We start from the raw sequence: 13,149 nt of genomic DNA, 5'->3' as shown, positions 1-13,149 counted from the left end.
AGTCTGAATCAGATACTACCAGAACCAAGCCAAGATTGAAAAGGGCCCCTTTTAGTTTTCACTTGTTAGTGTGTCAGTGGCACATGTGAAAGAGTATCTTGAAAGAAGATAAATGGTCATTAATTCAATATAAAGAAGAAAATCAGACTTCTGTTAAACTGCAGAAAGCCAAAAGTGAGTGAAGTCCTGATCATGGCAGGACATGATGCTTCTCAGTGGTAGAACTAACCCTCTACAAAGAAGCAAGTTCTAACCTCATAAACCTGTCCAACTTCATAATCAGAAAACAATACAGTAGGTGGATTGGCAAGAAACACAGGAATAAATGAAGTATCTCTGAAAGATAAAAAAAAAAAAGAGACATTGCCTTACTGCCTAGTTCTTTAGAATCATAGAATCATAGAATTGTCTAGGTTGGAAGAGACCCTTGGGATCATTGAGTCCAACCATCTACCCTACTCTACAAAGTTCTCCCCTACACCATATCCCCCAACACCACATCTAAACGTCTCTTAAACACATCCAGGGATGGTGACTCAACCACCTCTCTGGGCAGTCTATTCCAATGTCCGACTACTCTTTCTGTGAAAAATTCTTTCCTAATGTTCAGTCTAAATCTACCCTGTTGGAGCTTGAAGCCATTCCCTCTTGTTCTGTCATTAATTTCCTGTGAGAAGAAATCAGCACCAACCTCTCTAGTGTCCTTTCAAATAGTTGTAGACAGTGATGAGGTGTCCTCTCAGCCTCCTCCTCCTCCAACTAAACAGTCCCAGCTCCTTCAACTGCTCTTCATATGATTTGTTTGCTAAGCCCTTCACCAGCTTCATTGCCCTCCTCTGCACTCGCTCCAGCACCTCGATATCTCTCTTGTATTGAGGTGCCCAAAACTGGACACAATACTCGAGGTGTGGCCTCACCAGTGCTGAGTACAGGGGCACAATCACCTCCCTGCTTCTGCTGGACACGCTATTTCTAATACAAGCCAGGATGCCGCTGGCTTTCTTGGCCACTGGGGCACATTGCCGGCTCATATTCAGCCGCTTGTCAATTAGAACCCCTGAAATACTGATAAATGCAAAATGTATACTTTAGCAAGAACAAAATGTCATACAGACATACTTTGTTTCCTAAGAGACCACACAGACAGCTAGCTCAAAATATCTACATGCAAATCCACAGCAATTCTATAGCGGACCTATCTGTGTGCTTCAGCTTAGAATCAAGAAATTGTGTATACTGCATACCCTTTATTATCTTCGGCTTTTCTTCTGGCTATGGTTTGTTCCACCTTTTCTTGAGAAATGACAAGAGATTTGCCTCCATGAGGAGCATTTGGTGGGAAAAAACGGGGGTTCTTCAAGTAATTCTGTCTTTTCTCAAGTTTGGCAAGGTAAGCCCGCTCTCTCTCTCCCTCTGCTTCGCACTTACTGTCTTTCCATGTAAGCTTCTGTGAGGCATTAGTTTTCTTTGAAAAAGAAAGACCACGGTGCAAAATTAAACATAGCAATTTTGAGGATGATGAAAAAGGTATCTGTACATGTCTAATTAAAGCTATATAGCATTGAAAATTCATATAGAAATATTGTATTTCTCTTTCCTTAACAGATAAAAAAAAAAAAAAAAAGTACTGGAGCCAAATCAACAATGCTTTGATATTTATCCTTTGTTATAGCAACAGCAATAGGCCCTACAGTTCTGACAGACTGAAACAATAAATCTGTAAAACGTACCTTACTTGTCTTTTTAGTCTGGTGGCTAGATTCAGGATTTGAAGGCAGAGTTAATGTGCATAAAGACACATTTGTCAGACTACCAGATATTTTCTGTAGGTGTGCAATCCCTGCAGGCATCTGGTCCTGCAAGCCTGAAGAAACATGCTGTTTAAAACTAAACGTCTCTCTGATGTAGCCAGGTTCTGATTTTCCTGTAATTCAAAGAAAAAAATAATTCTATCAGAGAAAACATGAATTATAAGCATCTATTCTAAGCATAGGTGTATGAATTTATTTTAGTTTTGTTGATGGTAAAAATACACTTTAAATCCTCTAGAACTTATTTTACATGATAATTTATTTTGCACAAATGAAGCTTAGTGCTTTAATAAGAAAGCTTTTAGAAATACTAATTAAACAAGCTATATACAAAGAAAGCTATGTTAATGTTCCAAGTTGTCCTGGTTTGAGGTAAAACAGAACCAATTTTGTTCAGTAACTTCGCTTCTTAGCTGGGCCTCTTCTAACAACTGAAATTAACTGCATATTGTGCAGAAAATGTTCACTCTCTCAGAGTGATAAGACCAATGTTTATAGCTGATGCCCAGGCATGGGGTGCAGAGAGGCTCCTGCTTACACTTATTGCCATAACAGCCAAGGCCAACCAACTTTGTTATTTGCCACGTTGGAGGGTCAGAAGCGGAAAAGCATAGTGGGGTCCCACCTGCAGGGAGGAGCGGACAGGACAGGTGACCCAAAACTGACCAACAGGGTATTCCATCCCATCTGCTCATGCTCAGTATAAAAGCTGAGGGATCAAAGGTTCAGGGGGCTCTTCCTTCAATGGCCGACGTCTGAGGAGGACTCTCTCTGCCTGTGATCCCAATCCTGACTCCAGATCCGGAATCCAGTTCCTGTCCGTCACTGAGTCCAGCCTGGGACTGCCCCAGTGCCAGCCGGTGAGGTGATTGTCATCTCGGGAGCTTGATACGGTTTTGTATATATTTTTCATTATTTCTTTTTATTTTATTATTAATATTTCATTAAAGTAGTTTAGTTTCTTCTAAACTCGTAAGTCTCTTTTTCCTCCTCTGCCTCTCTCTTTGTAGAGGGGTAGAGGGGAGCATCTGTCAGTCCCGTCTGGGGTCCTTCGGGTCCCCAGTGGTGGATTTGGCCTAAACCACGACACAAGTGAATGGGACTTAGAATGTCCTGTTCACTTTACAAAAACATCTATATGATGGACTTACGACAGTCAGAAAATTGACATAAACAGGATGTACTGTCTAGTGCCATGTTCCTATAGTTAGACAACAAGATTGCCACATCAGAGGAAACTCAGGTGTTAAATTTTTGGCTTTATTTGGAATTACAATGGGGAAAAAAACCCTGAATCTTGCAATTTGTGACTAAATTGATTACTCTGAAACGTTTGTTTTGACTTGACTGAAAAATTTCATTTTAATGATTCCGAAACCTTTCACCTTGGCTCACACATGAGTTAAAGAAGTAAAGAAGTCTTGACATTGCCCAAAACATCTGATCTTCATTTGCATGTTAAACTGATATATTTCCAGAACTGGAAAATTTCAAACCCAAAATAAAGAATACAACTTCATTTCACTGAAAATAGTTTTTACTTTAATATAATTGCTTCCCTTCTCTGTATACAAGATGTAGTTGCATCTTTGTGCTAATGAAATTGAATAAAGGCAGAGTAGTCACAATTAATATATTTTTTGTGTGTCAGATGGAAAGAACTGTACACAAAAGTGCAACCACCATTAAATTTCATATATAAGCAGATTTAAAGTCAATAATGTTTAAGTTATCAATTTTATTTTGACAGTGTGCCTTTAGTGGAATTATACTTGGAATACTAGAGTCCCTTCTGCTTCAGCAGAAAACTATAAAAATATATTCCAATCTGCTACATCCTCCAATGCTTCAATTCTTACGGAGTATTCTACAAAGTCTAAATTATTCTCTGCTTTAAAAATTACCTTTTGGTGCTCTAGTAACAGGTAATTTATCAGTGATGTAATCATCAGGGCAGGTTAAATGATTTTTTCTGAGAAGTTCATTATCCACAATCCACCTAAAAGAGGATCCCACTGAAACAGTAAAACAAACAAAAAAGAACAATCAAAAAAAAGCGCAAAAGCTTAGCCCCATAAGATATACTATCCTCATCAAACCAAAGTAATGTTGTCTTTATAACTTATCACTGTCAGCTAATATATTTGGATAGAGAAACAGTCTGGTATTTTAATCCCAAGACTTGGACGTGCATCTCCGTAATCCTAAATGCAGTTCTAACCCAGCTATACAGCCCTCGGAGAAACAACCTCTGTTTGTTGCTGCTATATATCAAGGTATGTATGCTTGTAATAAAGTTAGGTGGTAAGCCATTAATTGCAAATTTAATACCTTGAAAATAACCTGGTTGTTTAATTTCTTACAGTGTTAAAGAGATGTTACCTACTTGAACCCCTGCACAAAATCCTTCAAAGCTGCTCTATTGATGTAAAGCCAAACCAAAAGCTCACTGAATCTAATGTCAGTCCTACCCGTGATCTAGAGAAACGCTGCATTCGTCTCCAGGTACCATAGGAAGCATGTACAGGGAGGGACAGTATTTCCAGAATCCTCACCTGATGGCAACCCCATTTTGTGGAAATCTTCCCCCGCATCTGCCTTCAGCATGTTTAGAGCCCTTTCTTCTTCAGCTTTTGCTCGATCTTGGGCTTGAATGATGTTCTCTTCCACTATGTCAGCTTCTGTCAATCGGCACTTATATTCAGCAAGAAGCTGTCATGGGCATGGGTGAATGTAGAAAAATGAGTCTGATTTGAGCTGCCACAAATTATTAAAGATCTTCTTGCAGATAAATGTTTTCTATTTGCCTTTGAGATGTAAATAGAGATAGACTGGTAAAACATCATTACTTTACAAGCATAAACTGGCCTGCTAAAACACCGTCATTCCTATCATTTAATTTGTGCTGGGTAAGAAGCACGGGACAAGAGAAATGTCTGCCTTTTGCCTTCTGTGGGACAGTAGCAACTGCACTGTAGTTTGCCTAAAAGTGTAGGATTAAATTTAAAAGGGAATGCTGCCTCCTAGTTACTAGGAAGGTTTCTAAAACTCCGGAGTATCCCAGTAGTGATACTTCACTTCTGACATATTTTGGATCGCTCTGCCCTGTGTGATAAGTCCTTTACAAGCACAACTCAAAAGGAAAATTCCTGCCTTAAAGACGTATCAATCTCTGTTAAAGAGAGAATATAGCAGAAGCACAGAGACATAGAAGAGCAACACCAAAGAGAAACTGACACTGGTCTCAAGAGTGTCTGTAGCCCAACTGAGCTTTCTGTAGAACTTTTATATAACAAGGTCTAATCTTTTGGTTCTTTTAATAGAATTTAATAATTCATTTAATAGAATTAAATAATTCCATTTAATTTTTTAAATAGAAAGGATAGGATGCATCTCAGCTAAAATGAGATGCTTCCTCCTGTGCTGCTCATTCTGAGATCCCTCCGCTGTCACTGGAATCCAGGATACAATCCCACTCCATGCCAAAGTTGCTACATAAAATGGATCAGATGGATTGTGCCCTAAAAGTGCCTGGTTTGGTGTTTTTTTTTTTCCTTTTTCCGGTGATACAGAAAGCCTTGGGTGACCAGTTCAGCTGTAACATACATGTTACAGACATGTACTGTCAGTTGAAATGAACCTTATCCAAGCAGAAGTACTCTCATTTATTACTCAGAACATACCGTGTCCACCAATATATTCATAAATGACTCGAAAGAAATACAAAACTTCAGATTTTTCACATCTGATAACATCTGAAGAGGGTATGAGGACACAAAATGGAAAAAAACACCTGTTGCTCAACTCTTCCAGCAATAGCCTCTACTTTTATACACTGACAATAGCTATCAGAACTATGATTAATACAATTATTTTGCATTTCTACTGTTGATTTAATCCAAGAATCCCAAACAGCATTGTAAATACTAATGGATTACGTGTCATAGAGCATCACTAAGGTATGTGTATATGAATAATACTTGCAGCATCTGGTTTCAAAATGCAGCACATGAGAATACTTTATTGCAAGATAGGGAGTCTACTACGCTGATCAGCAGTTACAGGCAGAAGTTGTCAGCCAGTACAATAGGCATTTAAAGGGCTGCTGGTTTTCCTCTGTGTCTGAAAAGCCATCCAGAGCTGAGAGTATCATGAAGAAGCATGTGGTGAATATTAATCTATATGAAAGGTTCTGTGGGAAACAGTGCTCAAGTAAAATTCCATTAAAATGTCAGTTCTAGGATCACACCTTGCCTTTTTATTTTATTTTACAGAAGATCTAGAAATTAGGAAGTACCAATGAAAGCTGAACAGAGTTCCAAATTCAGACTTGGTTTTGATTTGTACCTTCTGTAGCTCCTCTGTAAAACTCTCATGATAAACGTTGTCTCCTCCTCGGGACTTGATCCAATTTCTCTCCATGTCCACCCCGATAACATCTCCAGTGTACAGGTCATCAAAGGTGCTAGCCAGCAAGTGGGAGATGTCCTGAGGAAAGAAAATGAGGATGTTAGTGCTTGGGGCCTGAGACAGGATTGGAAGAGATCCCTGGGTGCGTGCAAACGGCTGGAACGAAGGAGGACAAGTGGGGGAAAATGGCTGGGAAAGGTATCAGGAAGGACCCTGAAAGTAGACACATGAACACTGTGGTGTTGAGGTGTGTATGTAAGTATATGTGTGTGTACACAAGGCCGTGCATGCACAGAGGCGGTGTGTCTGTGCCGGCGGTACGTGTAGCTGATGGCAGCAGATGCGGTTCTCCATGCGCCACGGTTTATGCAGGGGGGTGTGTGTATGGGGCGATGTGAGTGGGGTGTGTGAGGGGGATGCAAGCACTGTACAGGGAGTGTGTGTGCGACAGTCTTCGTGCAGAGTGTGTGTCTGTGTGTCCCGGCGTGCAGGCTGGTGTCTGTGCCCATGGCTGCCCACCTGTGTGAGGCCGTGTGTGCGGCCCAGCCCCGCCGCCTTACCTGCATGCCGGGGTGGAGGCTCTGCTCAGCCATGCCAAGCCCGGCGCTGGGGTGGTCGCGGCTTTCCCGCTCCCCTCAGCCTCCCGCCGCTCCCTCGGCCTTTCCGCTCCCCTCAGCCTCCCGCCGCGGCCTGGCCGCGCCGCCGTTGCCTAGCGACCGTGAGGGCGGGAAGGGCCAGGCCGCGGGCGGGGGAGCCGGCCCGGGGCGGGGGGGGGGACAGACGGTGTGGGGACGTGAGTTTGACAGCTGAGGGAAGGAGACAAATCCTCCCCCTCTTCCCCAGCTGCCACACACCGTCCCGGCGAGGCAGGGCTCGTCCCTGCCGGAGGGCTGGAAGATGGGGTAATTCATCATCAGCCCCAGAAACCATCCATCTTCCCCCTCTGCCTGCCGCAGCGGCCTGCCTGTGTATGCCGGTTGCTAACAACAGCCGCCTGCTCCTGCTGAAGTGGGTGATATTTTCCTTAGAAACCGTCCTGGCGTAGCATTTTCTGTTTGCCCTGCCTCCTTTTTTTCTTTTTTTTTTTTTTTTTTTTCTTTTTTTTTCAGACCCCTCTCCCTTGCATCTTGCTCGGAGTGAGGGAACCAGACAGTGGGCCTCACGCCTTTTCCATGGCTATATCAGGGTCATTGGGCTCCATCGGGGCTCCTGTAAAGGGGGGTTTGGAGGGGCTGGAAGTGGCTGTGGGCAATGTTACTGCCCTCTGATGGTACTTCACACAAAATAACCATTGCAAAAATAATTTTAATTCACCAACGTGTGTTGTTCCACGACCAGATAAGCAAAAGGTGTTTTACCGTAGAAGAGGTTCGCAGATGTGTTTCTATGCAGGCACATAGGTGGCTCCTTGCCTTTAAAAGTAGGTTAGAGCATTCACGTTTTGTCATATTTCCATATCAGAATTCCAATTTTTCTCATCATGTGGTATTACAATTGATTATAACATCTGTTTGCTAACTGGAATGTTAATAAAAACCAGCATTTTTTAAAGAATTCTTTCCCAGCGTTTAAGAAAGCCTTAGAGTAGTGGCAGTAAAGCAGATGTTTTTGTTTAAAATAGTATATAGATGTACATGGAAACTGCCTGTAGAAAAAGCTTTCTGTACTTTCATTTTTACTGTCTTTCAGTAACTTGCCAAGCAGATCCTCTCAGTTCAGAAGTTGGATTTTTTTTTTCCAACCGCAGTCCGGAAACCCACGGGGAAATCTGGAAGTGAAGGTGAGATCCACCTGCCCAGTAGCCAAATGCAAGATCATAAGGAAGGGCTTAAACACGAGTCCAGAGCTATACACATTTGTTTCTCATATGACATTGGTATATATTTCATTAGATGTCTGGTTTTATGCTGTCATCATTTACTCAGATAAACTTGAAAAATAAATGCCACTGTTAAAATGGTAAAGCTGTTCAGTTCACATATGTATTCACATTTCCATATAAATACTATAAAAATTAATAATAATTTGCATATGTCATCCTCTTTATCACCATTCTAATATACCTAACTTCCAAAGGCTGAAGAGAGACTCATGCATGTAGGAAACAGTAAAGAAACCCACCCAAACAGAAACTTTAGCCTACATTTATAGGTATAACTGGTCCAAAGCTAGACGTTTTCTCTAACTGACATCTGTGATTTCTATCAGACATTTTACCTTGTATTTCCCCTCTGTGTCATGTAAGGTTGGATTTAATGCTGACATTTTTATTTGGATTGGGTGTGTGGACCTGAAGAGACTCCTGAGGGCCCCACTCTCTATGCCTGCATGTACAGTGTGGAGCACAATGCCATTTCTCTTAGAAGAAACTAATCTGCTAAGCTCTCCAGGAGCTCAGCTCATATGCTCTGTCAGCTAATGGGCTGTCAGTCTACAGGACCAGTCAAAAGCTAATCTGAAGTAAAACATGCCCAAATACCTACAAAGTGGACACTGTCTCCTGCGGACTGACTTTTTTGCACTGCAGTTCTGCTCCTAGTGCCCCAAGCAACTTGCTGAGGTGGATGTAACCTAAGTCACAGACCTTAGAGGAATCATAAATTCTGCTAAAGTCTGGATTATTCCACTCTTAAAAGTAGTTTCTGAGTCATCAGGATTGTATTGCTTTTCTATATTTTTTTTCACACTTCCCACACACCCCTTGTTATCCCATGAGGACTCTTAAAAGGTCAACTGTTGTCCCAAACCATGCCTTCTTCTGGTAGTAACATGTTCAGAAAAGCTCCTTCTCGTTGTAACATAACAAAATCACCTTACAGTCATGGGGGTGGTTTGTTCAGGCATCCAGTTGGCCAATGACACTATGGATAAGGCAAGTCTAGCTCGCTCTTTCTGCTTGTTAGCTTTCTAAAACTGACAGTACCAGAAAATATTTGTATATAAAATGGCCAGATGTGATTTGAATGCAATCAAGGAGCTCAAGTACTGAGTAAGAGGCGATATGTACATAGATACATTGCAGAGTAGAACTATATCTTACACTTTTTACAAAAATAGCAAGATCTATAGCATTTTTATTTACCTTGCCCATATTTTACTAAAAGTATAGATGGATGTTATGACCCGGGCCTGTAAATCAGTCAGTATATTTCTTGATGTATTTTAAAGCAATGGACACCTGTGTTTGACTAACTAGCGTCCTACATTATTGTCAACATCTATTCCTTAAATATGTAAAAACTGGACTAACTCTAGTTTCCTTTCACTAAATCAAAACAGCCTGCAGAAAAGTTCATACATTTCTCTTCATGGTGACCTCAAAATCTTCACTAATGTCAGTGGATTTCTTTACAGAGAGAGGACTCACTAAACTGACTTCACTGACTTGATATTTGAAAGGTTTCTTTGAAATTATGAAATCATAGAATCATAGAATGGTTTAGGTTGGAAAGGACCTTGAAGATCATTGAGTTCCAACCCCCCTGCCACAGACAGGGACACCTCTCACTAGACCAGGTTGCCCAAGGCCATGTCCAGCCTGGCCTTGAACACTTTTAAAAATAAAAATCAAAGTTAAAAATTCTGCTGCACGTGTCACCCCCATTATATTAATGGAACAATATGGATTAATTTGGCAATGTGTATCTATGCATATCTCAAATGTAAATATAATTCAAATTATATATATGTATATAAATAGTCTTGGGTTATATATCGATTTTAAAATAACACAAATCCATAGGGCTCAGAATGCATCAAGACTCCAAATATTTTTGGATGTTTCAGAAAAAGCTAAGCTTTTCTGAAAACACGACAAGCCATGCAGGCTTCAGGTGGCGTTCTTTAGAGACGGGAAAGTAAGGGAAATTATATTGCAGTATTATCTTTTGCGCTGGAAGAATTGCACTGTTTTGCATATTTGCATCAGGGTAGCAGAAAATTATTTCTAATTATTTCTATATCTTTGCGAGCGTCTTCTCGGCTTTAGGTTTTCTGAAACAATCCCAAAACTACTCTGATGAATGATTCACTTTGACGTTGCTGCCCTCTAGTGGTCTTATTAAGGTTTCCATGTACTCAGAAAAGTCTTTAGAAACAAACATTGTATTAAATCTTTGTTGTTATCAGGCAACTGAGCAGGTAAAAATACTTCCATCGCGATCTAGTATATTCTCTTACGAGTGTGTTTATTCACTACACTGGAAAAACTATATATTATCCCATAATTATTGCAGATGCAGCCAAACAGGTATCATTGGAACACAGGTCTCCTTTGCACGGTACCATCTGTGTCTTGCAGATGAACTAAAAACGGCATCCACAGTCTGACTTTAAAACCCAAGTAAAATTTGCAGGCATGGAAAATGGAGAAATAACCTTTCAGTTTCAGGTGAAAAATGCCAAACAGCTCAGTTTCTGAAAGCTCGCTTCTCGCATTGCACTGCTTCCTAGTCCTGCAAAAGTGTTTTTTTTTTTTTCTTCAAATGTCCTAGTTATTTTAAAGGCTATCCATTTCTTACAGATCTTGCCTTGCTGGCTGCACTTAGATCATCTCCAATGCTCTTGGAGACAGTTTGAAATAACCTACGATTGGCAGTTCCGCCTGGATATTCTTCATTACTTTGTCTCTTAACATCTTGTGTGGTGTTATTTTGTGGCTGTCTCCTGAGGTGAGTCAACCCTTTCACTTGCTTCCGGATAACACTTCCTGACTTTAAGCTTTTTTTTTGTTTCCCACACCTCTCTCCTGATCTACAAGTCTGTCCCTCACTAAAACATGTCAGTGGGTATTCTTCTGTACTTCTGCTGAAATACTTACACTGTAATTTCACTTGAGCCGCATGGGATCTTACAAATTAGACACACCCAACATGTAGGAGAAGCATGTGGAAAACGCATACACAAAGGACCCAGTCATTCCTTTCCGACAGTGTCTGGGCAGATACGTCACTCTCTAATTAAGCTGGAAATGGGCTACACCTCGACACAGAGATCCAGCCGGAGGCTGCAGTGCTGGTGTGACACTGGGACTCTCAAGCAGAGCAGAAAGAGGGGCTCATACTCCATGTTCACCATCATGTTCACAGGTCCCTGGGTCAGAAAGGGTTATTGGACTACAGAGTCTGACCTCCTGTTGTGAAAAGCTGTTACATTTAGCCCAAACCTGTTTACCCAGTAAGGTGTTTTTTTTTTTTTTTTTTAAATTAGTGGTTTTCATTCTGTGCTCCGTGAGTGGCTGGGGGTCCACTGATTATTTGTAGGGAGTCTATGAAAGCTAACAAAGAAAGCAGCCTCTGGCTAGATTCACAACCCAATATCTGGCTTCTGCCTAGGCATATGCTTTTGTTCCCCACATTAAAGAATAAGGTTAGCATTTTCAGACTCCAGATTTTTTTTTTTTTCTGTGATCATAAAGGCTCTTCTCAGTGCTATTTTTGGTAAATGAATTTGTTTCTTGGCACAACACCTACATGGTGGTGGACCACAGCCTTCATCTCTCCAGATCTTAAAGACTTTGCAGTAACAAAAAGATTTAACTGATGCTTAATAGTGTTGTTCTACCCCTCAGGGACATTACTGGGGGGATGCCTCTACCCCATACCTACACTGAAGATTCCAGGTTTGCTTAGCTGTATACACATGGACTAGCTTTGTGTGAGCGTCTTCTGTCTTGGAAGCAATCCAGCATGGCATGGCAGAACACAATAGCTAATTTATGCTGCTGGAAATAATCCACTGATTGACTTTTTTTAGTAGGAAATATAGTTCTCTCTTCCCTTGATTACCTTCTGCGTTTCAGTTTCTTTTGGAAATTCTTCTTCTTACACTGCAGCCAAGATTTCTATAAATGCAAAGAAACCTGGGAAGAGGAGAAACTTTGGGTCTGTTCCTTCTACTTTTCTCCTTACCCTTGGGACCTCCCGTCTGAGATCACCCTACTACTTACTTTTTATCCCTTTGTGACATCTCTGGCTGCGCTCATTCAGCCAAGCCATGGCTGTCAGAAAACCATGGCTTGGACCTGTCTCATGCTGTCCCAGTTTCTCAGTACTGCACCAGGCTTTCCCTTCTTGTCTTGAAATCTTTTGCACAAGAAATGAAACACTTTGTTTCTTACCTTTATCTCAGCCTTCTGTCAGCAAACTTTCAGACCCAATGTGTTCTGCAGATATTCCCCTGCAGATATTCGCCCCTTGGTTTGTGCACTGGGTGAATTAGTTAAAGGGAAAAATGCAAATCATTCTTCCATGTTTGTCTGTGCTCTCGATGTCTGTAATGTGAAGAAGTGCTGAGCAAGGCCCTTGCCTGGTAGAGTATGGGGCAAGGCCTGAATATTTGGACTAGAAGATGGAAAAGACCCACCATAATTCATCTGTATGGTGCAGTGCAATGAGGAACTGCCACCTAATTCAGAAGGAAAAGGAACCCAAACACCCCTACATTTTCATTTGTCCCCAGCTCTTAAGGGCTACAAAGATGATTAGGGGATTGGAACATCTCTCTTACGAGTAAAGGCTGAGGGACTTGGGTCTTTTTAGTCTGGAGAAGAGAAGACTGAAGGGGGATCTTATCAATGCTTACAAATACTTCAAGGGAGGGTGCCAGGGGGATGGGAACAGTCTTTTTTCAGTGGTGGCCAGTGATAGGACAAGAGGTAACGGGCAAAAACTTGAACATAGGAAGTTCCATCTTAACATGAGGAGGGACTTCTTTGCTTTGAGGGTGGCACAGCACTGGCACAGGCTGCCCAGAGAGGTTGTGGAGTCTCCCACACCGGAGACATTCCAAACCCACCTGTACGCCGTCCTGTGCAACTGCTGTAGGTGACCTTGCTCTGGTGGGGGGGTTGGACTGAATGATCTCCAGAGGTCTCTTCCAACCCTGACCATTCTGTGATTCTGTGATTCGTGGTTGTGCTTTAATAAGA

The 13,149-nt window shown here is 41.5% G+C and overlaps 1 protein-coding gene across 1 annotated transcript in view; it reads right to left on the bottom strand.

Moving 5' to 3' along the window:
• Nucleotides 1-6,814, bottom strand: part of DLEC1 (DLEC1 cilia and flagella associated protein) — a gene marked incomplete at its 5' end in the record, with an annotated part of 43,989 nt that extends 37,175 nt beyond the window's left edge. Inside the window, 7 exons of the mRNA XM_082479759.1 lie at nucleotides 255-336; nucleotides 1,245-1,465; nucleotides 1,731-1,924; nucleotides 3,716-3,826; nucleotides 4,367-4,523; nucleotides 6,159-6,299; nucleotides 6,782-6,814. Coding sequence (XP_082335885.1) covers nucleotides 255-336; nucleotides 1,245-1,465; nucleotides 1,731-1,924; nucleotides 3,716-3,826; nucleotides 4,367-4,523; nucleotides 6,159-6,299; nucleotides 6,782-6,814 — 939 coding nt within the window. The remainder of the gene's footprint in view (nucleotides 1-254; nucleotides 337-1,244; nucleotides 1,466-1,730; nucleotides 1,925-3,715; nucleotides 3,827-4,366; nucleotides 4,524-6,158; nucleotides 6,300-6,781) is intronic.
• Nucleotides 6,815-13,149: the final 6,335 nt, after the last annotated feature.

Source organism: Vanellus vanellus, assembly GCF_965231255.1.
Source record: "Vanellus vanellus genome assembly, chromosome: 2".
NCBI lineage: Eukaryota > Metazoa > Chordata > Aves > Charadriiformes > Charadriidae > Vanellus > Vanellus vanellus.
The sequence above is the reverse complement of the archived record's forward strand: the minus strand, read 5'-3'. Positions and strand labels throughout refer to the sequence as shown.